The sequence below is a fragment of the Dama dama genome, chromosome 9 (genome assembly GCF_033118175.1).
Source record: "Dama dama isolate Ldn47 chromosome 9, ASM3311817v1, whole genome shotgun sequence".
Classification (NCBI taxonomy): Eukaryota; Metazoa; Chordata; class Mammalia; order Artiodactyla; family Cervidae; genus Dama; species Dama dama.
The window spans coordinates 48,628,176-48,653,977 of NC_083689.1; the positions used below are offsets into that span (position 1 = coordinate 48,628,176).

The 25,802-nt window shown below is 41.1% G+C and overlaps 1 protein-coding gene and 1 long non-coding RNA gene across 2 annotated transcripts in view; one reads left to right on the forward strand and one right to left on the reverse strand.

Annotated features, from left to right (window-relative positions):
* Positions 1 to 6,487: 6,487 nt before the first annotated feature.
* On the reverse strand, positions 6,488 to 12,725 carry CDKN2AIPNL (CDKN2A interacting protein N-terminal like). Its single transcript, XM_061151316.1, has 3 exons — positions 12,445 to 12,725; positions 11,004 to 11,103; positions 6,488 to 6,852 (listed from the first exon to the last, which is right to left on the reverse strand). The coding sequence occupies exons 1-3, from the start codon at positions 12,681 to 12,683 to the stop codon at positions 6,841 to 6,843; spliced, it is 351 nt and encodes a 116-aa protein (XP_061007299.1). The 5' UTR covers positions 12,684 to 12,725; the 3' UTR covers positions 6,488 to 6,840.
* Positions 12,726 to 23,940: 11,215 nt separating this feature from the next.
* LOC133061396 (uncharacterized) overlaps positions 23,941 to 25,802 on the forward strand; it is a 48,288-nt gene continuing 46,426 nt past the window's right edge. The window contains exon 1 of the long non-coding RNA XR_009693980.1: positions 23,941 to 24,033. This is a non-coding gene — a long non-coding RNA (uncharacterized LOC133061396). The remainder of the gene's footprint in view (positions 24,034 to 25,802) is intronic.

Here is a 25,802-nt window from a genome sequence, read left to right on the forward strand (position 1 = left end):
GCACCATTCTAAGCACTTTAATATCACATTTCAAACTTAAGTAATCTTATGAGGTGCATATTATTGTATTACAGATAAGAAAACTAGATACAGATCAAGTGACTTTCTCAAGGCCAACCAACCAGTATGTGATAGAGCTGGGATCTGAACCCAGGCAGAGTCTGGTCTTTTAGCCAGTAACTGTACTGGCTAATAGCCAGTAACAGTATTCCTTAAGAAATATTAAGGGATTGAGTTTAGTTTTAAAAATTGTACTGAATTTAAATAGTCATCCCAGCTTGTGAAAATTCATAAGTTAGAGTTTTGTATAGACTTGTATCTGTCCAGTGAAGAGGTTTTCAGCATTTTCCACCTTTTTTTAAAATGTAAAAAAAGTCTGAATATAGGAGCACTATCTAGTCTCTGATAGAAAGCACTTGACTTACAGACCCAATTTTTTTCCCCTTTGTAGAAATATCAAGTCTGTGCAGACATAGTCACCCCCCCCCCCAAAATTTAAAAATTCCATGAGTATGAATAACTTTTGGAACTGATCTAAAAATTCTTTTTCATGTTGGTGGAAGGTAGTGAAGAAAGTTACTGAAGATGGCTTATTTAGTTAATAATCTGTTGTATGCCCAGTAAACAAGGTACCTGTCTTAATTTATTCATTTAGTACTCTTTTAAAAAGAGAAGCCTGGTGTTCAAAGCACAGTTATGTTATGAGGTATTTTGATCTCTCAATTCTTCCAGGTTTTAAGAGAGAGAAAATTTTTAGGTTTCGGCAGTGTTTATTACAATTCCTTTCTGCTGCATTCAGCATTGCTGAGTCCCAAAGGAACCTGGTATGTGGGGATTATGTATGTAAATAGAAAAGTCAATAGGTGGAAAGCTGTTAAAGAAACTGTCCATAGGGCAGGGGCCTTGTGCAAAGATGGTAGCCCTGTCACTCCATTTACCATCTAGTTAGGGAAAAACTAAGCTATTGTCTGATAAGGGGAAATTTTAGTTATCTTGTTACTCTAGTATATGATATAGAGCACAAAGATATATTAGAAACAAAATTTTGTTTGAAAGAATTGAGTTTATCCTTTGAAAAAATACACAGATGTGTGTGCTGTTCTGAGTTTCCTGTTCATAGCCTGGACTGGGCTTTCTTTTAGTTGGGCCCAAAAGCTGAATAAGATGCACCCTTTGCAAATCTTAGCTCAGCAACATTAGCTGGTTGAAATCAAGAGCCCTGGAAGGAACGGCTCCAAGCTTCCTCTCTGGCACATGGGGGACTCAGACTTGGGTTAGAAGCCTGCATAGACTGTCAGGAACTCTGCTATTGACGTAGGGCTAAAGCTTGGCCACAAGATGCTTTTGTTTACCAGTGACTTCTGGAATCGTGTTTGGGAAGACTAAATAGTGTGTCCTCTGCTGAGTAAAAGGAAATAACCTTTTAGCTAGAGAGGTCTTTAATATGGTGATGGTCTTGGTTTGGTTACAAGTGTGATGCTTCTGTAGTCTTTTGGGATCAGTTATAACTGATCTAAAGTCTTACCTGGAAGACTGGGATCTTTAATGTACCACTGGGTTAGGAATTTTGTCTAGAGGAGACCAGAGCCTCTCTCTGAAAGGATCCACTCATCAGCCTGATCTACTTTAGTTGCCATTCTTCCTAGAATGCAGGAGAGCATCTGTGGTGTGCTGAACGCTGCCAAAGTGCAAACACAGCACACTTAAGGTAGACTTCTTAATGCTGCTTCCTATCTGAAGCCCCCCTTGCGCTTTCCCCTTTACAAAGGCCTTATGCCAAGAATCCTGCAGCCCACCAGCTGAATTGGACTAGTGGCACTCTAGAACAGAAGAATGCAGATGCAGAGAGTGCAGCTCTTTGGCTAGCCTCTGTGTAAAGTCATCCTACAAAACGTGAGTTGGGAGATTTTCTGTTTGTGTGTTGGTAATACAAAGACAACAGGAAGCTTCTTGTTCGGATAACCATCCTGGGCAGAAAAGAGGAAAGAATCCAGAGACTTCAGCTCGGATCTTAAGCTTTGCCTAAAGGCTTAGAATATGGCCTCCAAAGAAAACTAGATTAGTGACCTTGCTGTATTGTAGTGACTGCACCTGCATGAGCACATAAGGCTGCTGTTTCAGGTGGAGACTCTGGAATATCAGCTGGAAAACTGCCTTTAGAAGACAATCCCAGGGGTTGGGTACAGGAAATTTTTTGCAAGTCAGAAATACGGGTGAGGGCAGTCCTGGGGCCTGGTGGTGAGTGGATGATACCATCTGTTAGGAAGAAAGTTTCCTTTCTAGCTTTTAGCCCTTACAGATCTGTTAGCCCTTACAGATTGGTTCTTTGACAGGGGCTGGGCATTGTGCACAAGGGAGCTTGAGGACAGACCACAGTCACTATGGCACCCTCTGAAGACTGAGGTATCAGGCTGAGCCATAATATAAGCACCATAGAGTGGAGCTAAACACTCGGAACTGCTTTCCAGATAACTCTGACAGTATGTGCACAGACCTGGGCAGGCCAACAGGACAGCAGTGAACCTCCAGGTCCATGCTGTGAATCCTCTGGGAACACTTTTTAATTAGTGGCTTTCTGTTTTTTGTTAGAAAAGTAGAACATTGTCATAAAAAATAGTAAGCACAGAGGTAGAAGGAAGCATGAGTCATTCTCGCCACCTGAGAAACTGAAAACAGCTGGCTTAAGGGGAGTGAGGACTGTGGGTGCTGGTCTAAGACCAAATTTTTCCAGTTGTCTTGAGGCCCAGAATTCACACCCAAGAGTGATAAGGAATCTAGGCAATTTACCGTGTGATACTCTAGGGCAAGACGTCTGCCATTCACCCACTACTAGGGCAAAGTCCACATTAATAGAGAAAGGAGCATGTTCACAGCCTTTAAAAGCCCCAGACCCCTAGATGTAGGGATTCCAAGGCTGGCCATGTGCTGACCCCTTTCCTCCCATCCTGCTTCTTGCCCACTGTCCAGAACAGCACGGTATTTGTGCTGCTGCTATTGTTATGTCACCATGTCTGCTGATAATGCTGGCACCTAATGAGTGCTAGGTCGCATGTTAGGTCCACCCTTTTGCAACTTTGGGGATGAAGCCTGGCATGGAGGGGTGATTATGGGTGTTTATTTTTATCTTATGTAAATTTTAGTTGAAACATTTCATATCTTCCCACCAGGGCCTCAAAGGAAAAGCAGGGCAGAAATGAAACAGTGGGAGCTCACTAAGGGCCAGGTACTAATACAGTTTTTCTATGGAATCCTCCAATTAAAGTAGGAATCATCCTAACACCGAGGAACTCAAGAGGAAGGAATTACTACCAGTCCACAACTACTAAGGATAATGAAACAGTCTTAATGTCAAAGGGAAAGAAAACCGCAGCCCTAGCAGCATGCGGTTTTGGCGCTAGCACTGACAGCAGAGCAGGGGCTTTAGTGACTGGGCCCATGCAGCCCACGGATGACTCTCCTGTTAATCGCCCTTTACTAAAGCACAGGTGGACCAAGACCTGTCTCAGGCTCCTAACAGCATCTTTCTCCCAGGGAAATAGGTTGAAGGGCCTTATTCAAGGATATTTTTGGTTTGCTAACCTACTTTTACTTGGTTGGGAAAGGACAGGACTTGGGCTATGACTGCCTGGATTATGTTCTAAAGAGGCATCCTTGTCTGACAGCATGTCAAGGGGAAAAAACTGGTTCACATGCCAAGGTCTAGAACAGGTAAGAATTTGCTCCACCTAATGGGTGCTCTTAATAGTCTCAAGTTTAGTCTCTGATTTCCAAGGGAATCTGCATACATGATGTAGTCTTGTTACTCCATCTCCTCAGCGGGAACTCTTATCTATGAGCAAGGCTTCAGGCCCACCTCCATCTCAGGTAGGAGCACATGCGAAAAGCTCTGCCTCTACTGCTGGCAGTGTGAAAAAGCCTTCCAAACCAAAATGAGAAAGGCAGTGAAATATTGCTGTGCCTTGCCCCAGGAGTCTTAACTTTGAAGAGACAGAGTAAACTTTGGGAAAGAAACAGAACTTGCTTGGCTTGCTTTTCATTTAAATAAATAGGTTCTCTGGCTATTTATTGATTTTAATGAAAAACAAGCCAGGTAAGGTTCTGTTTCTTAGGGAATGTGTGTGTATACTATCAATGAGGGCAGGTTTTTCTTTTGTTGTTTTTTCCAGCATGTATTTGTTCATTGAAGGAAGCTATTTCCATATGATCACAAACCTTTTAAGTACTAAAATTCTTGCCTCTCAAGGATTGTGTTTATTCTTATTACTACAGAACTGAAAGGTGTCCCTAACCTAGTCAAGAATGAGAGACAGGGCTATATGACAAGATGACTTTCAGTCTCCTTCCAGACATACGGGTACCCAGGCAGAGACTTAAGAGCTGGACAGTTGGGAAGCGCGGTAATATATCTCATGTCAGATACCACAGTGTGTATTTTCACACTCATTTACTACAGATAGCAGAGCAACAGAGGATGGGCAGTGACAGTTAATGTGATTCCACCCAGTGCCCATAGAATAGGTAAGCCACAGATCCAAGTGGATCCTGGAAAAGCTTAGAGGGAATCCTTGCCTGTGCACAGGTAGAAGGGGATTGATCAGGTGGGCCAGACTCCAAGGAATGTTTCAAAAAGCAATTTTCTGGATAACGTGAAAGGGCAACACTATTAACTGAGCACCCTAAACTGTACTGTTAATATAGATGACTCAAACACAGGTCTGAATTGCACAGGTCCACTTATACATAAATTGCTGCCAGTAAACAAGGACCTGCAGTACTACATGATCTGCAGTTGACTGAATCCATGGGTTCCTCTATCAATTGTAGTTGCTTCTCAAAAGGTCTTGAAACTTAGGTCTTTAACAGATGAGAACCTCTCCTAGTCATTACTTGCATACTCTACCATGTCCCTTTGTATAATCTCACTTGATCCTCTCTCTATTTTGTGGGCAAGACTATATATGAGGAGACCAGTAGCTTGCAGCTTGTATCTTACCTGTGAGCACCTGTTTCAAATCCAAAAGTGGGCCATTTTACTTATGCTATAAGGAGTGCTGCAATGCAGAATTTTAGATTTCTATGCCACTTTCTATTCCAAGTAAAACAAAGGATAAAAGTCTAAAATATTGATTAATTTTATAGGGGATATAGCCAGAGGTAAAGATAAGATGAAAAACAGGCAGCTTATCCTGGGGAGAGTAATGGGATCTTGAAAAAGAAAAAGGATATCAAGTAAAAAAGAAGTCTCAGTGAAGCATGGACATTAGTTAAGCGTCTATCAATACTGGCTTGTTAATGATAACAAATGTACCATACAAATGTAAGATGCTAATAATAGAAACTGCAGAGCATACAGGAACTCTATAAACTATTTTTACAAGACTTCCTGTAAATTGTTCTAAAATAAAGTTTTTTTTTAAAAGGCAGTTTAAGCTGAGGAAATAATGAGAGAAAATCCACTAGAAAATGACATCAGAAAATTTGATTAACTGGCGAAGTCTCCAAAAATAAGCTGAATTTGCAATGGATGTGCTCCTGATAAGATACTATTATTGACTATTTTATTGGGGAATTATATCTTGTAGAGACCGGGGCTAGCTGGCTCTTAATCTTAATCCTTGTCACAGGTCTTTGTGGTAGCTATTTCTGATGATGATTTTCCAGGAAAGGCCAAAGGAGAAAAGTGGTTTGTGAGAGGTCCCAGGGTCTTCACTTGGCCCACCCTAGTGGTCACTACAGATCAGAGCTGGAAGCTGCACAGAGATGTGGTGTGCTATTTGGCCTCAGCCTCAAATCATGGGTGAGAGTCGACCCCCTTCTCTGCTTCCAAGCACCAGGCTCCCAGTCACTCTCCTCTTTAACACTTCAGTGTCCTGAGTTCACCAGCAGATTACGCTTGGGCAGGCCCCTATCATATCTTGCCACTATCCCCAGTACCAAGCACAGTGATAAGGGAATCCTGCCGTGACTGACTGTTACACTGCTGTCCCTACGTCAAGTCGCGGTATTTATGCCTAGAGATAAGCATGTTAAGAGTGGGTACTAAATAAGAAAGAGGAACGGGGCGGGGGGTAAGAAACATACATCAACTGAAAGAGGAAAATTAATGAGAACTTCAGAGCAAAGCAGCACTGCACTAAATAAGTATTTCTTGAGGGACTGTACAAGGCAATTCCTCAAGTCTAGAAAACCAAACCTCAGGCTCCCTCCAGGAAGAAAGAACATGGGCTTTTTACTCAGCAGCCTGGAAGGCCTTACAGAGACCAAGCTGTGGAATCTTGTTTCAATGAGGGTTTTTTTTTTTTTTTTTTTTAAATAAGGCTGCCTCTATGAGCTGGTAGATAACCTGAAGCCCTATGATTTTGATTTTCACTCATCTCTAAAAGAGGTGAAATGTGTGTGGAAACGGTATATGGATGGTATAAACTTCAGCTAGAAATAAGGGATATGATTTGCCTCAGTCAGCAGACAAAAAAGACTATAAGCAAAATCACACTTAAAGGTACATTGTTGAAAAATCCAAAGTGTATAATTCTTTACCTGCCATTATTACATCAACATAAAAAAAAAATAGGCATTTTAAACATTTTGACCAACAAAAATAAGAGGGCATGATTTATAAATACATAAATACCCATGCATACTTTTACAATGATAGCTATTAGAAAAATGAGAACTTTAAAAATGCCAATCCAGACAAGATTCCCTTTCATTCCAATTGCCTCTTTCCTACATGTTGTTAATACCAAGAGTCTTAAGAGGCCGCTGAGGTCAATGTTGCATTCATGCCAGCCTCCTTTCCAAGCCTGTAACTAATGATGAAAGTGTGATGAATCTTCTGCCTTAGCTTTGATGCTAGGGAAAAAAAGAAAAAGTTAGTAGCCACGTAGTCTAATGAATCAAACTCATAAGTAAAAATACAGCAGTGATACAAATTTTATGTTCTACCCAGATGGTATGTAGGTAGACTCAGAAATTATTAAGATTTTACTATATACAGAAGATAGAGCAAAAAACTGACCATACCATCCATTTGGAAGCCAGATTTTTTGTTTTGTCACCTGTGATCTGTTAATGTTCACAATTTACAGTGATAACAGAAATACTTAAAAAATAACTTTTTCCATGGCATGCTCTGCAATGAAGGCTTAAAAACAGAATCACACAAACCCTTTACTGTTCTAAATTAAGATCAGTTGAATCCAGGTAGTAATTCACAACATTTCACATTGACTCAGGATATTTAGAAGATGTAAAGGTTATGTGTTTCTGAATTTCACACTATTATAAACTGTAAACGCATGTCTTCAAATAGTGGTGAACTGAAGCAGATACATTCTTTCTGGGTACTTTCTAGCACCTTTGGTAAATTTAAACTTGGCTTTAGACAACTTTTAAGTAGGGTGTAAAGAAATCATTTTGGCTGTCACCTATCTGAATGGATTTCCTTAACATTTAGCAGTGAAAGTGAGTCAATCAGAGTCTTTTTAGCAATCAGTTTTCAAGGTATGACCTATTTCCTGGCATAAGCCTGTCATATCAGTCTTTGAGAAGTGAAGAAGCAAAATTCCTCAGCAAGAGCAAAATATAAGAGGTCTTTCTCCTTTGAGAAGAATGCAGTTATCACCTAAAGAAACCATGTTTATTCCAAAGGGAAAGAGAATCCTGTAAGCCCTCTCTTCAATTTCCAATGGGACAGACCAAGACTACAGCAGCAGCAGAGCTGCCCCTGGCTTTGGCTGTTTTAAATCTGCTCTTTGACACTAGTGTTGGTAGGTGATTCACTCATGCTGGGCACCAGGCAACAGACTGGCCCGTAGGGTCAGACACAGCTCTTCTGGCTGGTTCTATTTCTGTGGATAAAGGGAAAAAGAAAGGTAGCTCCACAGAGCATTTATCTTAGGATCCAAGACAAAACCTGATTTAACTACTCTGGCAGGCTGAAAAAAAATTTTTTTAATACTCACAAATACTTCCCATCTTACTAGAATCACATCTTCCATCAGTGAAGTGGCTGCTCCATTACTTTAGAGCTTGCCAAGACTGGATATAATGTACAAGAGAAATTCTTAGAAAGGCAAGCACACTTTTCTAACTTCTCTTACACATTTCATATTTAGTCACTTTCCATACCGCCATTTTCCCTCTTGGATAAAAATGTTCTCAGGAAAAATGAAGTTATTATGTGGACAGATTCTTTCTTTGGCCAATAAGGATAACTTCCTAGTCAATCACTGCTTTTTCTCCTTAAGACAATGCCTTGGAAATAATATAAACAGCCTCAGTAACAACACCATTCCTGAGTGAGCTGCTGCACTTGATAAATTATTACTCATTAATGGGTGAAGTGGTCGATCACAAAGTTCTGCTGGTAGGTACCTTGGGAGGGCCGTTAGATAATTCAGATTGTTCAATGTATTTGTGTGTGAATCCCCTTTTTTCCAGAGAAAAATCATACACTGCAACTGTCTTGACAAATACCACCTGTCAGAGTCCCATGCTCATTTCTTTTATCAGATTTGCCCACACTGCCCCCTCCTTAAAAAAAAAAAGCTGGACAGACCTCAGTTTTACTGGCCTTAAAAGTGCCAAATAGCCATAAAGTATTTTTTTTTAATCTTTAAAGAACTTACATCTCTAAGTAATCTTCACTATCCAGTCTCTGGATACCAATGATGCCAGGCGATTCATTTTCACTTGGTAGCTAGCTTCAAAACCCAACTAAAACTCTTAGAGCTAAGAATCAAGTCTGGGCAGAACCATAACTGACCTTTTCAAGTGCATGGCTCAACATCAAGGTTCTTCATTTTGTTTGTCTCTGGGCTGGCAATGGTGCTTAATGTTTGCCAACCTCTATTACATGCAAAAACCTCAGGCAAGACACACAAACTGCTGCAAAGCCCCCAGGCCTCTCTTTCCAGTGGGCATGCAGGGTGGCTTTCAGAAGAGCCGGGACAGCCTTCAACACACCACAATTCTGTCATGGAACAGGTGAGATGACTCATTCGCAGGACAGGCTTATCTAAAAGACTCTTTACCAACTGGCAAAACACTACACATGCTCCAAGTATCTCACTTTTCAGAATCTACTTAGCTTCATTTTCAGTGACACAGTCTAAAATCAAACTCGGTTACTAAAAAAACCTAGGTTTTATTTGAAGGAAGTTCAAACATACATAATCCAAAAGTGCTATAGAAATGCAGCTACCCTGAAGGCTTCTTCCAGGTAACTAGGTGCCAGTGATTAGTCTGATGGCAGAGCTGGCTTCAGGGATGCCAAAGTTCATCTCTGAGGACTCTACTCTGGAGGCTGATACTGTGCATTAAGTGTCAAAAATGAACAAGGGATTCAAAAATGAACCCAGGACAGGGGTTCCCTACATTTTTGAGGTTCCAGACCCCTTTACAAAATGTTTTAACAGTTTAGAAATTCTTCCCCTCACCACACACACATACTTCTTCACTCTGGTCTATGGATAATGTTAGGGACATGCTTGTTAATTACAAAAACTCCTTAGTCTCATCTGGAGTCTGAAACCCAAAAATCATGAAGTGTTACGACCTCCAGTATCCCAGCATGACTGTAAAGAGAGAAATATAATATTTATGAGAAAAAAAGATCTTGGAGAGGGCAGACCACCTCTTAGGAGCAAAAAGTCAAGGAAAGAATTGCCATGAGCAGTCAGGAAATGAAAGCTCATCCTATTCCCTGCCTGCCCTAACCCATGGGGTGCAATCAGGTGGCCAGAAATTATCTAACTGTCCCATGCCTGGGCCCCAGGAACCTCACGACCTGGATACTAAGGGACTTACCCCAGGTTTTGTTGTTTTGTTTTTAATATTTTATAGAATTCCAAAAGTCACAAATTCCCAATTCACAATGGCTCCCTGGCTACAAACAGTGGCCCTGTTAACAGCTGATATGAAAAACAAAATAGCCCCTTGAACTCAACCTGAAACTTTTGATTCCAGATTCAGTTAAAAAACAATACTTTTAAAGGGAAACTATCTGAAATCAAGTGGGGTTTGCTGTTTGGGGCTGAAGTACTTTCGGGGCAGCTGAAGATTTGATTAGTTCCCGAGACCCACACTGAAGGGAACCTTTTTCTATGCCCTGCTTCCCAAAACAAGACCCAAGTGGGGTGAGGCAAGTGTTTGCCTATGTTTCTGAGATGAGAACTAAAAGAGGCTAGCAGTCTTCGCTCTTTTGGTCAATTTTGTAAGCATTTTCTGAGCACCCTCTCTAGTGTATGCCTATATCAGGTTTCAGAGTGAAAAGGACTAATATCTTAAGCACCATCTCATCTCTCAGGAAGCTTACCATGTGCCCTTAAAAAGGTCTGGGTGAAGTGCTATGGGGGATGAGGAAACAATTAATTCCTAAGGAGACCAGGGCAAATAAAAAGCCTATCTTGGGAGACAGTGGAAAGCAGTTGGTATCCTCTGAGCTTTCTTCTGCCACACTCTATGGCCCCTGCCCCCACAGGCAAATAGAAGGCTTGTTAGGCAACAGCTCACTATGGAAAAAATTCACAGCCTCAGATCAGACCAAGCCTGGCAGAATAGGAAACAGTTATGATGTGTGGATATCACACCATCCACATTTCCATCAACAAGTCAGAGGCCAAACAAGTCTGGTGGTGTCCTCAACCACTGGGGTAAGGATAAGTTAATGTTATCAATAAGATTTTTTAATAAGTGGGAAACTGTAGCACTCTAACCAACATTTTCTTAAAATTCAAGCAAAAAGCTCAAAAGAGAATGTTCCTAAAGGAACTGAAGAGGTTGAATTTATATGTTACTCCACCCACAATGTGTAATTTACCTACTGAGTTGTTATCTGGTTATGAAAAGGTTTATACCAGTTACAGAGGAATAAAATCAAAGGGCTTAGATTGGGGTAGTAAACAAGAACATTCAGAAAACAATACACTCTAATACATCACCATAAAGGCAGGGGCCATTAGCTCTATACCATTTCAAATGCACTTGGAACTCCTGTTTACCTTTTTCATTAATTCACTTCTGGTAGTAAACTGCGGCAGGTCTTCCACTTCAATCCCATCAGCCATTTCCATCACCTTGTCTAAAAGGTCTTTGTTGTAACTGCACAATAAAAAGTAGTAAGATAAAAACCCTGGAAGAATTATTGTCACGGTGGGCTAAAAAGAAATTGCAGGTAGCTGGACTATAAACTCAACTCTCAGAGGAACAATTTGATGCTACTGGGGAAACTGATAGATGTTCAACATCAAGTTAGAAAATAGTTCTTCCGCATATGGCTACAGAAGCAGCACTAGGAATGCCAACAGAGCAGGTGTTGTAAGATTTACAAAACAAGACTTACAAAAATAGAGGCACTGTACATCTGGCAGTACGTATTCATGGATGTGGTATGAGGGCCAATTTTTTTTTTTTGGAACATGTGGAATACTGATCTAATGAAAATAACATTACTTGTTCATTTGTCCAATATTCTTACTTTTGCCTGATCTTGCATCTTGTTAACTAAAATGTACTAGGGGCACCTGGAAGTCAGAGAAACGGGAGGGATGCAGCTGGCACTGCTTCCCCAAATCCTGTTCCAGTAACTCCCCAAATATGAAAGCAAAACCAAGTGGCTTAGGACTGGAGGGCCATGTGACCACACAGCCATAAGGAGCACAGAGACCAGAACTAAGTCAACTAAGTCATTTCATTATCCTAACAGAATTTCAGGAAATGCTAAATAAAAGGATGGAGCCTAAAGATTTGCCACCCGCTTCATGGAGTGGTAGAGTGCCATATCAAGCATTTCAAACACAGTTCCTTGAAGGCATTTATTATTTTCATAAAAGGAAAGGCAAAGAGGCAAAGACTGCTCCTTGCTACTGGGTCCAGCAGACTAGGATGTGAGAGAAAAAGCCAAGGGCCACAAACTACATCCTGCCATATATGGTAAAATCCACCAATCTTGCCAGAAGCTGCATGGTCCTAAGTAAGTCTCTTTCCCTCTCTTCAGCTGCTTATGTAAACTGGGGATCTCAGTTTCTGTCCCTGCACGTTTGCCACGTGGAAGAAAGCAGCTAATGAACTTAAAATTATGCACTCAGAAAGAGGATGGTTTAAAGTAATTACAATAATAATACAAAATATTTGTCTTTTGTATTACAAAATAATACAAACTCGATCGCCTAGCATGTATAGGGCTCTTCTTGCTAGATGACAGCCTGTGCTAAGTGCTTTTCATCCTTTAATACTGTAGTCATCACAATTCATTTTCCAGATGAGAAAGTCGAAGCTCTGAGAGGTTAAGTATCTTTTCAAGAACTGGCTAAAGTGGGACTCTGCCTTAGGCCTGGCTAGTACGGGTGGAGACTGGGGACGGGGTCAGCCTTGGGCAGGGGTTAGCCCTGGGGATAGGGCTGCGGGTTGGGACAAGGTCAGTTAGCCGGCAGGGGTCCGCACCTGCAACCCAGGAAGAGGTGGTTGGCCCAGACCATGGAGAGGGACAGCAGCTGGTCCAGGCGGCCGCCGCCGTCGGGTGGATCGCGATAGTCGGGCAGGTGGCGCAGGATGAATTCCATGCGGGCCTTCCATTGCTTCTCGCTCTCCGAGTAGGAGCGGAACTGCTCAGCGAAGTCAGTCGCTCGCCGCACACCCGAGATCAGCTCCTCCACGGCAGCGGCCGCCTCGCCACCCACCATGGCGCCCTCCACCGCTAACGGCTGGACCCGCCCACCGCCTTCCCGACGTGCACTGCGCCACCTCACTGCGGCTAGAGGAGCACGGGCGGCGCGCGACTGCGCAGGAGGATTGGTCTGGAGCGCCCTCGGCGGGCGTGGCGGCCTCACCCAGCCCGAACCGGCTCCTCAGACCTGCAGCCGGCGCCTCTGGAGTGGCTCTACCTCAGGGCCTCAGGGGCAGTTCTCACTGGACCCGGTGGGAAACCAGTAGGGAAACGGAGGCCTTCCCAAACACAGAGCAAGGACGGCCCTCTCCCATTCAGCAGCTGGATGTCAGTCAGGGCTTTTACTGCGTCCTTGACCTGGGAATTCCCCGAGCACCTGGCCGGCGGACCGTTGCCCACAGTTCCGAGGACTTACAGGTGTAGCTGCTCAGGGTCTACTTTTATCCATTCCCAGAGGCCTTGACACTCCACCCACCTTGTGGCCTGCTTTCCTGGAACCAGCCAGCGATCCAGCTGAGTGCTTGCCAGACCCTTTGCTAGCTGCTGGGATGGTATGAGGGCAAACTGAATGCACTCCTCTAGTGAACTTTAGTCTGCTGGGCGAGATAGACATTATTAGTGAATACTTAATAATTGCTTAAGGGAAAGTTTTCAGCGTTGACAAAGTTTAATAAAAGAGAGACTCAGTGCCAGGAGCATGAATAAGCAAGAGACCTGATGCAGACTTGGGGGTCAGGGAAATGATACTGGAGAGCTGAGGAATTTACAGGAGTTAACTACACGGCAAAGAAGTAGGGCACCGCAGGAGACCCTCAACTGGTGAGAGAACTGCAAGATCTGTATGACAAATCCTAGAGTAGGGGAACAGTGGAGGAGATAAGGATACAAAGATCACCAAGGACAGTAGATCATGAAAGGAGTTGTGATCTAGGCCCTAAAAGGAATGGGGAGCCACTGAAGGATTTTAACCAGGTATTTCCAAAAGATGTTGGCAGGAGCCATAATGGATGTGTCTGGAGGAAATGAGCAGGTGAGTTAGCCTGACTCTGCTGTCAGTTCTAGGGTCAGGTAGACCCACTGACAAACGAGCTCATAAATGCTGAATTTCACATCTCATTCAGGTATAGGAACTGGGAAACCATTTGCACTTCCGTCAACCTGGGGAAGTTATTGAGCTAATAGGCTTCCCCATCTTCCCCCATCAAATGTGGGTTAGAGTACAGAACTAAGACTAGAATCCAGGATCCAAGGCTTCAGTGTGAGTCCAGTATTGTGAGGCTTAGGAGCAAAGCAACCAATGAGTTGTCTCCTGCTTCCGCAGCTTGTGATGAGACTTCAGGGCCTCTAGCAGGCAGAAAACAGGTATAGAATGGAAATATCAGGCAGTCTCACAAGTAGACTGTGCCTGCAAAAACCAGCACCAGGCTCAGTGATGTCCACTGTGGTTAACAGTAGGAAGGCATGCTACTCTTACCCTGGTTATTGGGAAGAATGTGAACAGACATGTGAAATCAGACAGACTCAGCTTCTTCACATCAGTCAGCAATAGGTGCCCAGAACTGGGGTTCCCGAAATTAAGTGTACATTACATCACCTGAGGAGCTTGTTAAAATAACAGATTCCTTAAGAGTTGCCTGGTGGTCCAGTGGTTAGGATTTGGTGCTTTCACTGCCATGGCCCAGGTTCAGTCCCTGGTCAAGAAACTGAAATTATGAAAGCTGTGAGACGTAGCCAAAAATAGCAGAGTCCCAGGCCCATAACTGGATTTTGCGTCATGGCTCCAGGAAATTGATTCCATCTGCAGCTGACCAAACTTTGAAAAACATTGATGAAGGTTCTTGGGGCCAAATTCTTGGTCACCTGATTGTATGATGGAGAGGTTGACCCAGAAATAGGAACCTGGACTTTGTGACCAACAACTGCAGCTACATAGCTAACTCGTGTACAGGCTAAGAGGTCATCTGGCAACTAGCTCATTTAGAATCATCTTTAATAATGATGAGACATATGCATATGTGTACCTACATATAGACATGTTCATACATGCATGCAGGTTGTAAGAACTCAAATGTACAGAAATAGGTATTCTTTTTTATACTATGATCTTGTTAACATTATACTTTCAAAATGTAGCCTAAAAATGTTAGTTAATATTAACATTTTCAGGGCCCTGTGGCAAGTCCAGTCCCTGCCCAGGTTATTGTTTCTAACTCATTTCTGTGATTCAGATTTTCTTAAAGTGAAGTACTTATATAGACAAGTACAGTTTTCCAACCTTATCTTCTTTTTAAAACATCATTGTGTGTGTGTGAAAGTTGTTCAGTTGTGTCCAACTCTTTGCGACTCCATGGACGATAGCCTGCCAGTCTCCTCTGTTCATGCAATTCTCCAGGCAAGAATACTGGAGTGGGTACAATTGAGTATTTTAAATGGATGAATTTAGTGGTTTCAATATATTCACAGATTTGTGCAACCATCAACACAAATTAAATATAAAACATTTTCATCACCCCTAAAAGAGACTCCATACACAGTAGCAATTGCTGTGCACTCCCTCAAGCCCCTGGCAACAACTAATCTACTTTTTACCTCTATAGGTTTCCTATTCTGGGCATTTAACATTAGTGGAATCATACAATGTGTGGTCTCTTGTGACTAGCTCTTCACTTATGTAATGTTTTCAAGATTCATCCATGTTGTAGCATGTGTTAGTATTTCATTCCATTTTTATGGCTGAGTAACTTTCCATCATATGGATACACTTCATTTTGTTTATCCTTTCATCAGTTGCTAGACATTTGGATTGTTTCTACACCTTGACTAGTATAAATAGTGCTACTGTGAACATTCATGTACCGCACTTACAAGCTAAAAGTTTCCCTTGTCATAGTTTCAGTGGATGCTGGCAAAATATTTAAGACTCCTAAGACAGAGACAAAGAATTCTCTGAATCACAGTACAGCAAACAGCATAAGCTTCATGTTTGCATTGGCTCCTCTTGTCCCTTAAGTCCCACGGGGGTTATGACAAAAGGTCAGCAGTGGATAAGGTACAAAGAGGTACAGGCAATGGATTTGTATGACTGCTGAGGAACCCCAAGTTTAGGGAACATCAATCTTTTATAAGGGCTTCCCAGGTGGCGCTAGCGGTAAATAATCTGCCAGCCATGCAGGAGATAAAAGAAACGAAGGTTCTATTCCTGGGTTGGGAAGATCCCTTGGAGGAAGATGTGGCAACCTGTTGAGTATTCTTGCCTGGAGAATCCCATGGACAGAGGAGCCTGGTGGGCTACAGTCCGTGGGGTCGCAAAGAGTCAGACATGACTGAATGCACGCACACAATCTTTCATAAAAGGCTGCAAGCAAACCTGCTCAACATTTGCCCTAGAGAAGTACATTATCTTTTTTATCTGGACAGTAAACAAACTGACCCTTTATTTTGAAGATAGACACTATCCCTAGACTGCTTCGTGGACAAATATCCTTGAAAAGACAATCTGGAGCTAAAGGGCAATTAGTGTCTAACTCTAATGGGAATGACTAGAACGGGAAAGACTAGAGATCTCTTCAAGAAAATTAGAGATACCAAGGAAACATTTCATGCAAAGATGGGTTCGATAAAGGACAGAAATGGTATGGACCTAACAGAAGCAGAAGATATTAAGAAGAGGTGGCAAGAATACACAGAAGAACTATACAAAAAAGATCTTCACGACCCAGATAATCACAATGGTGTGATCACTCACCTAGAGCCACACATCCTGGAATGTGAAGTCAGGTGGGCCTTAGAAAGCATCACTATGAATAAAGCTAGTGGAGGTGATGGAATTTCAGTTGAGCTATTTCACATCCTGAAAGATGATGCTGTGAAAGTGTTGCACTCAATATGTCAGCAAATTTGGAAAACTCAGCAGTGGCCACAGGATTTGAAAAGGTCCATTTTCACTCCAATCCCTAAGAAAGGCAATCCCAAAGAATGATCAAACTACCGCACAATTTCACTCATCTCACACGCTAGTAAAGTAATGCTCAAAATTCTCCAAGCCAGACATCAGCAATACGTGAACCGTGAACTTCCAGATGTTCAACCTGGTTTTAGAAAAGGCAGAGGAACCAGAGATCAAATTGCCAATATCCGCTGGATCATCGAAAAAGCAAGAGAGTTCCAGAAAAACATCTATTTCTGCTTTATTGACTACGCCAAAGCCTTCGACTGTGTGGATCACAATAAACAGTGGAAAATTCTGAAAGAGATGGGAATACCAGACCACCTGACCTGCCTCTTGAGAAACCTGTATGCAGGTCAAGAAGCAACAGTTAGAACTGGACATGGAACAACAGACTGGTTCCAAATAGGGAAAGGAGTACATCAAGGCTGTATATTGTCACCCTGCTTATTTAACTTATATGCAGAGTACATCATGAGAAACGCTGGGCTGGATGAAGCACAAGCTGGAATCAAGATTGCCAGGAGAAATATCAATAACCTCAGATATGCCGATGACATCACCCTTATGGCAGAAAGTGAAGAGGAACTAAAAAGCCTCTTGATGAAAGTGAAAGAGGAGAGTGAAAAAGTTGACTTAAAGCTTAACATTCAGAAAACTAAGATCATGGCATCTGATCCCATCATTTCATGGAAAATAGATGGGGAGACAGTGGAAACAGTGTCAGACTTTATTTTTTTGGGCTCCAAAATCACTGCAGATGGTAATTGCAGCCATGAAATTAAAAGACGCTTACTCCTTGGAAAGAAAGTTATGACCAACCTAGATAGCATATTAAAAAGCAGAGACATTACTTTGCCAACCAAGGTCCATCTAGTCAAGGCTATGGTTTTTCCAGTGGTCATGTATGGATGTGAGAGTTGGACTATGAAGAAAGCTGAGCACTGAAAAGTTGATGCTTTTGAACTATGGTGTTGGAGAAGACTCTTTGAGAGTCCCTTGGACTGCAAGGAGATCCACCCAGTCCATCCTAAAGGAGATCAGTCCTGGGTGTTCATTGGAAGGACTGATGCTGAAGCTGAAACTCCAATCATTTGGCCAGCTCATGCGAAGAGTTGACTCATTGGAAAAGACCCTGATGCTGGGAGGGATTGGGGGCAGGAGGAGAAGGGGGCGACAGAGGATGAGATGACTGGATGGCATCACCGACTCGATGGGCATGAGTTTGAGCAGACTCTGGGAGTTGGTGATGGACAGGGAGGCCTGGCATGCTGCAATTCATGGGGTCGCAAAGAGTCGGACATGACTGAGCGACTGAACTGAACTGAGTGTCTTAACTCTTAAGATGTGCAGATATATAAGACACCCATGGAAAATTGTTTCCCAGCATAGGTTTTTTTTTCTTTTTCTTTCTTTGCATGTGGTCGTCTAATTGGTCCAGTTCAATTTGTTGAAAAAGACTATCTTTTTTCCATTCAATTATTGTACTTTAATATCTTTGTCAAGAATTAATTGACCACCTATGTGTGAATCTATTTCTGGAGTCTGTTCTGCTCCATTGATCTATGTGTATATCTTTTTACCAATACAATAGTGTCTTGATTACTGTAGCTCAAAGAGCAAGCTTTTTCTGTAAAGGGTGGGCTATTATAGAATTCCTGTTAGATACTTTCCTTTGTTTCTTTTTTCAATTGTTTAAAAACATGAAAATCATTTTTCGGCAACTCCTGCTGTAGCTTTATGGTAAGTCTTTAGATCATGTTATTTGAATTATTCAGCTGTGTTCTTTCACAAAATTGTTTTGGCTATTTTAGTCTATTGCTTTTCAATACAAATTTTAGCATCATGGAGAAGGAAATGGCAACCCACTCCAGTATCCTTGCCTGGAAAAGTCCATGGACAGAGGAGCCTGGCGGGCTGCAGTCCATGGGGTTACATGACTGAGCATGTGTGCACAAGGGTGGAGGGAGATGGGTTGGTAGTAGAACTAAAAAAAAAAAAAAAAAAAAAATTAGCATCAGTTTCTCAATGTTTAGAAAAACAAAGCTGCTAGGATTTTAATTGGGATTGCATTGAATCTATGGATCAATGGAGGAGAATTAACATTTTAGCAATATCGGGTCTTCCAATTCATAAACATGGTATATCTCCATTTATTTAGGTCTTATGGTATATTTTAAAATCTGTTGAAACATTAGATTTAAACACTTATTTGCCACTTTACTTTTTATTCTTCATTCATTCTCTACTTCTTACTTTCTATTTGTTTCACTCTTCTTTTACCTGAAAAATTTGTTAACATTTCCTTTAGTCTGTTAGTGGCAGCTCACTTTTTGTCAAATTTAAAATTTTTATTTTCCTTCTATGTTAATTGTTTGGCTGAATATAAATTACCCCCAAACCTAGAGACTTAAAACAATAACTGTCTATTGTCTCACAGTTTCTGTGAATTAGGAATTTTGGCATAGTTTAACTGGGTGGTTCTGGCTCAGGGTCTCTGATGAGGTTTCAGTACATTTGCTGGTTAGTGCTTTAGTTCTGTGAAGGCTTGGGTAGGACCACAGGAGCCACCTCTAAGATGGCTCCGTCACATGCCTGTCTCAGGGCTCCGTTTGTCCTGACATGGACTCTGCAGGGCTGCTCGTGTGTCCTCACCTGGTGGAGCCCTTCCTTCAGAGCAAGCAAACCAAGGAGTACGGGAGAGCGGCAATATCTTGTATGACACGGACTCATAGCTTCCATACCATCGCTCTAACTTAGAAGTAAATTATTAAGTCCACTACATGTTTGAGGGCAAGATTATTTTAGGCTCCACCTTTTAAATAGAGTGTCAGAGAATTTGTGAATGAATTTTAAACCACTACATTTTCTTTTATTTAAAAATTTTTTTCTCTTCTCTTGTTTTTCCCTTTTCTTTCTTCTCTTTCTTCTTCTTCTGACTCTTTCTGCCTCTCCGCTCTCCTCCTTCTAAGATTGTTTTCTAGAATATTCTTCACCAATTATTTTAATTGTGGGCCTAGAAACTTTTAAGAGAATTCTAAAAGATACTTTAGAAAATACTCTAGAATACTTCTATTCAATTCTTTTACTGCTGATAGAATTTAAGCTGTTTTAAGTAGTTCAAAATGGAGTCACAGTGGCCAATGTGAACTTCCATATTAGTTGTTTTGAAATGTCTGATGTAGAATTGTGAGTGTCTTAGTGTTAGAAATTAAAAGTGTTACTTTAGATAAGAATTTTGTTTGGTAATCTGCAGAAAGACTTCATTGGAACAGAAGGAACACTGAATAGAGACAAGACTCCCTGTGGTGTAATCATTATACCCTAATGGTGGACTCCTTAAAATAAGACTTTAGATTGTCTAAGCAGGGGATGCAGGTTCAGTCCTGGTCAGAGAATTTAGATCACATCTGCTGTGGAGCAACTAAGCTCACAACTAGAGAGTCTGTGCACCATAATGTGCTGCAACTTAAGACTTAACATAGCCAAATAAATAAATTTTTTTTTTTAAAAAAGGTCATTGAGTCAGGTGACTTGAAAGCTCTTTGCTGGAGGACCGGATTCTAGTCTGCTGAGAGCTGTTCATACCAAAACTGCCAGAGACTGTTGGAGTAGAGGGTGACTGCTCACTCAGGCTTGTTGTGAGACCTGTTGAGGGATTGGGGATCACTGCTGAGATGTCTCCTTCTGGGGACTTCCCCTTGGAGTGGTTCGTTACCCTTTTCTATTTTCACTACTTTGACTGAACTGTGTTGTGTGTTAGTTGTGTGCAACAGACCAAATGATTATGCATTGAGTATTGGCTGTGTTTCGTACATCTCCAATCCTGTGTTCTTACCTGGCCTTACCGCTGGGCCCTGCCACAAGGTGTCTTTGTCTACATGTCCTTGCATCTCTATATTGTATTATGTGAAAGTTCCTGCTGTGTTATTTGGTACATATTCATAGTTTAAATGTTCATGATGAATTTCATAGCCTTTGGCATTTAAACGTACTTATCTTTATCTTGTTTGAAGCTTTTTGTCTTGAATTTTGTGTTGTCAGATATTAAGATTTTTAATGTTTTTATTTTTCTGGTATGCTTGTCTTTGCCCATCCTTTCATTTTAACCTTTCTGAGTCATTTTGTCGTAGATGTATATAGCCTAGAGTTGGATTAGGCTTTGCAATCTATTTTGAAAACCATTCTAAAAATAGATGAGTTAAACCCACTTATATTTATTGAATTGACAGATATATTTGGTTTCAATTCTGTCATATTACTTTATGTTGTGTTTTCATTATGTGTTTTTGTATTTGCCCTTTTTCTTAATGTAGTTTTGATACTTAGGAAGGTTTGTATTTTTGCTCTAAAAGTTACCTTTGTAAAATACCCTGGATCCACTCTTTCTGGGGACTGTATCTTGATTCTCTACTATGAGCAACAATAAAATTACCTTTTAATTTCACCCTCTCTGCCTCAAGCCTCCTCTGCCATTCAGTCAATAGAATTAGTGTTTATGTTGAATATGATTAAGCTTCTACTTGATTTGGAAACTTTAAATACTATCCTTTGAATCAAATAATTTGAGGTGATCAGTAAACTTATTCTTACTCCTATTTTCTCTTTAATTTTTTATTAACAATGAGAAATGTCTACAATATTAAGTAAGGCATGTAACATCTGCATTCTGATCTGTCACCCTAATCTCTGTATTTGTTTTACTCTTATTTCTACAATTTAATACAGCCAATGCTCAAGGAAGTTCCTTTAATCCTGATTTCCTCAGGCTTGCTCAGGAGTGCTGCAACTGCTGTCCCATAGTTCTAGCAGGTGCCTCTGAAAAGGCTCATGAGAATAGTATTCTCTGATTTCTTACAGATTTTTAAATGTTTGTCTGCAGGCTGTGTACTTGATCAGTTTGGCTGGACAGAACTCTTGGCCTGTACTTTACTTTCTTTGAGAGTCTTGCAGGTTTGGGTCTACTGTTTATAGTAGTGCTTGTTGCCCTGGAGAAGTGGTTGAAATGTGGGGCTGGGGGAGCTCTCTGTTGCCAGTGATGAACTTCTGATATGGACCCTTTGAGAAATCACCTGTCCCCTGGATTTCAGAGCTTGGTTCAGGAGAGCTTCTGTTTCTCAGATTTCTTTACAGCCATTGTCTCTAGGAAAATTGGACCCACATTTTAAAGGTTTTGTATTTTTTTAACAGTGCTTCCCAAGACTTTTCAATGTCCCCAGCAATTCTGCTTTTTTCAATTTAGACCTTGTTTTCATAGTTCCTTTTCATAGTAGAGTCCTCTCCTTCCAGAAGGGAATCATTGCTGAGATTTCTGAGCTCTGTGAGGCTATTCATCCCCTCTTTACTCAAGGTTTTCACCAGGTTTCCTGCTCGTTTTCACCTCTGGCAGGTCTTTAAAAACACTTTGGAGGTTGCATTTTTCTCCTGGTTTCACCAACTACGTAGTTGACAGGTCTGCTGTTGTCCTTGTTAAGTATGGGACAATTCAGAACTAAACTGTTCCTTCAGAAATGGAACATTTTCCTATTTTGAAATTATAATAAAAAATATTATTTCCACTAAGACATTCTTTCAGCTAAACCTCTGTGGACATCAGGGTTTTTTTTCCTGCTGACAAACTCCTAAAAGTGAAATTCCTGGTTCAGAAGGGCATGCACACTTTTACTATGCCAAAGTATCCCCTAGAAAGTTTGCACCTGAGTTTCCACATCTACCAGCCAGAGTCTTCCTCTTTAAAGCTGGCGAACAGTTTCTGCAATCACTGCTCGGCACATTCTAATGTTTCCAGACTCTCTTGAGCAAAACCTCCCTTCTCTTTGTGCAGGCTCCCACTTTGTGGCTGGTGCTCTGTAAAAGACCCCCCTGCCTAAAGGCCATGGCATGGAGGCCTGAGACTGGAAAAACAGCTAGTCCTTATTTACCTTCCAGCACTTTCAGCTCTTCTGTTCTGATTTTGGTCTTGAAAATGGAGGCCAGTCCAACAGGTGAAAACACTCCTGGAAATGGCTCAAGGCCTCCTAGTGGGCGGTCTGATGAGAGCACTGAACCAGGGACTCCAGGGCTTCCTTTTTCTCAGCAAATAACCTAAACTTATAATGGTCCTGGAGGTATCAAATGAAAAAACATACTTAGTTTCCCTCCATACGTGACAAAACTATTCCAAAATAGCCAAATGGTCTGGAGAAACGGCTTTATTCTTACTCGTCCTGCTTTGGAAAAGTTGACACTGGAGGTGCCTTAAAAATACCGAGTGGAGAGAGCTCTTGGATCTGGCCTCTCAAGCCTTTGTAGAGAATGGTTTTCCCAGCCAAAGCTGGGAAACATTAAAAGTTTTGAAACTCTGGGATCCACGGCTATTAAAGAAATATCTAAATTCTAAATATTTTTCTCCCAGGGCTTCTCTGGTATCCTGCCTAGCCAACAGCAGAAGGCTCTCAGAGAGACAAATAATATGCACAACTTTTTTTAGCCCGCTTATGATAATTATCTCAAATTAACATCACAAGGCAGTGAAAATTACATTCCCCAAAGGCTTCCTACTGCAGGAAGTTACTCTGCTCCTTACTGCAAAGGTAGTAAAGATTAAAATCAGGTTAGCTTCTGTTGTGCAAAAGTTCGTTAATCCATTATTTATATTCATATAAGATGGTGGGTTTTTTAAAAATCAAAATCATGAATGCTTTAACCTGTTGTAAATGTAAGCTTAACTTTTTTTTTTCTGTTGAATTAGATTAGTCTTCTCTCTGATAGAAATGTTAAGATTGGTATCCTTAAAACAGCAGTTGAGTGGCTGCTTTTTAACCTACCTGAATGGACGTTCAGCTTTCAGATCACAGAAAGTTATAGTTCCTTGCTATTTTGTACGCCTCGGGGCATACCAGGAGTTGAGTTTGCCTTATTTTAAGCACAGTACTGATGAACTGAAGTGCTGACATGGAAGGAGGTGGAGGAGGGAAGTCGGAGACCAGGTTACACGGGAGCAAAGGACACCATTGGAGAGGCCCTAGGACGGTCTTCCTGTCTTTGAAGGGCTGTTTTGTAAAAGATGGTTCATTCTTCGTTGCTTTTTGAGGTAGACCTAGGGCCAAAGAGTGAGAACTCTATATTAGATTTCATCTTTAAATAGAAGAACTTTATAAGAGATGTCTGAAAAATAAAAAAAGCTTCCTTGACTCAAACCGAGCTCCCAGCCATCGCACATCTACAATAAATTCATGATTGAACCAGATACATAATTAAATATTTCACAATTTAAAAAAATATGATAGGAAGAGCTCAAAATGTCTTTTAAAAAGCAAATTCTCTTGTTACCTGTTAATTTTGCAGAATAGGACACTGTGGCTGATCATCTTAATCCCAGTTGGAGTTCTGAAACCTGGTTGCCTTTGACATCTACTGACAAAAGGGCTACTCACATAAGGTATAATTAATAGCAAAAACTTAATAATGCTTTATATTTGCGTTCTCCCTCATTTTTAAATATCCAAATGTTAGCTCTTTCTCTTTCTCTATATACATTTAGGTATGTGTATTTCCAAATTATGAATTTATATATTCCAGAGATAATTTTAGCTTTCAGGAGGACTCACATATCCTTTGTATTAATTCTGTTAACCCCAAAGAACCGTTTCCCAACATTCCTACCATTGGTCAGTGGCGGAAGAGGACTTCCCCACAGTTCAAGAACAAAATTCTCCATGAGAGTGAAACTCTTAAGTAAGCACATAGTACACTTTTTGTGTAAGAAATTTGCTGAAAGAGGTAGTTCTTCCAAACAACCCATCAAAAAATGGGCTGAAGACTTAAATAGACATTTCTCCAAAGAAGATATTCAGATGGCCAACAGGCTTGATTGAAAAGATGCCTCACATTGCTAATTACTAGAGAAGTGTAAATCAGAACTACAGTGAGGTATCACCAGTGTGACACCAGTCAGAATGGACATCACCAAAAAGTCTACAAATAATAAATGCTAGAGGAGGTATGAAGAAAATGGAACCCTCCTACACTGTTGATGGGAATGTAAATTGGTGGAGCCACTATGGAGAACAGCATGGAGATTCCTTAAAAAACTGAAAATAAAGTTGCAATATATCCAGCAGTCCCACTCTTAGGCATATATTCAGAAAAGACAAAAACTCTGATTCAAAAAGATCTATGCATCCCAGTGTTCATTGTAGCATTATTTACAATAGCTAAGACATGGAAGCAACTTAAGTGTCGATCAACAGATGAATGCATAAGTATATGATATATGGCACAGTGCAGTATTAGTCATAAAAGAGAATGAAATAATGCCATTTGCAGCAACATGAATGGACCTAAAGATTATCATACTGAGTGAAGTAAGTCAGAAGTAAGTCAGAGAAAGACAAATATCATATGATATCACTCATATGTGGAATCTAAAAAAATGATACAAATGAATTTATTTATAAAACAGCAACAGACTCACAGATATAGAAAACAAATTTATGGTTACCAAAGGGGGAAGGGGAGAGGAAGGGATAAATTAGGAGTTTGGGATTAACAGATACACACTACTATATATTAAATAGATAAATAATAAGGACTATATTTTATAATAATGTATAATAGAAAACAAGGACCTATAACTTATAATGGAGTAGGAAATGGCAACCCACTCCAGTATTCTTGCCTGGAGAATCCCATGGACTGTATCCTGCCAGGCTCCTCTGTCCAGTTAATTCTACAACTCACAGCCTGTTAATTAGCCTCACAAGCCTTCTCCTTATAAACCAATTTAGGTCGCAAGAGTCAGATGTGACTTAGTGACTCAATCACTCCCACCACCATACCTTATAATAACCTATAACTGAATCTCTTTGCCGTACACCTGCAACTAACACAACATTGTAAATCAGGTATACTTCAGGGACCTCCCTGGTAGTCCAGTGGTTAGGAATCTGCCTACCAATGCAGGGGACACAGGTTCGATCCCTGGTCCAGGAAGACCCCACATGCTGCAGGGCAGCTAAGCCCAGGCGCCACAACTGCTGAGCCCAAACACCACAACTACTGATGCCTGCATACCCTGGAGCCTGTGCTCCACAACAAAAAGAAGCCACCACAGTGAGAATTCTATGCACCACAACAAAGAGTAGCCCTGACTTGCCACAATTAGGGAAAAGTTCACATGCAGCAACAACGACCCAGCACAACCAGAAG

Bases quoted from the DNA above. Each gene is read 5' to 3' on its own strand.
- CDKN2AIPNL (XM_061151316.1), bottom strand. From the start codon at position 12,683: ATGGTGGGTGGCGAGGCGGCCGCTGCCGTGGAGGAGCTGATCTCGGGT. The intron at 11,104-12,444 runs GTGCGGACCCCT...TTTATTGTGCAG, and splicing joins CACCTCTTCCTGGGTTGCAG to TTACAACAAAGACCTTTTAG.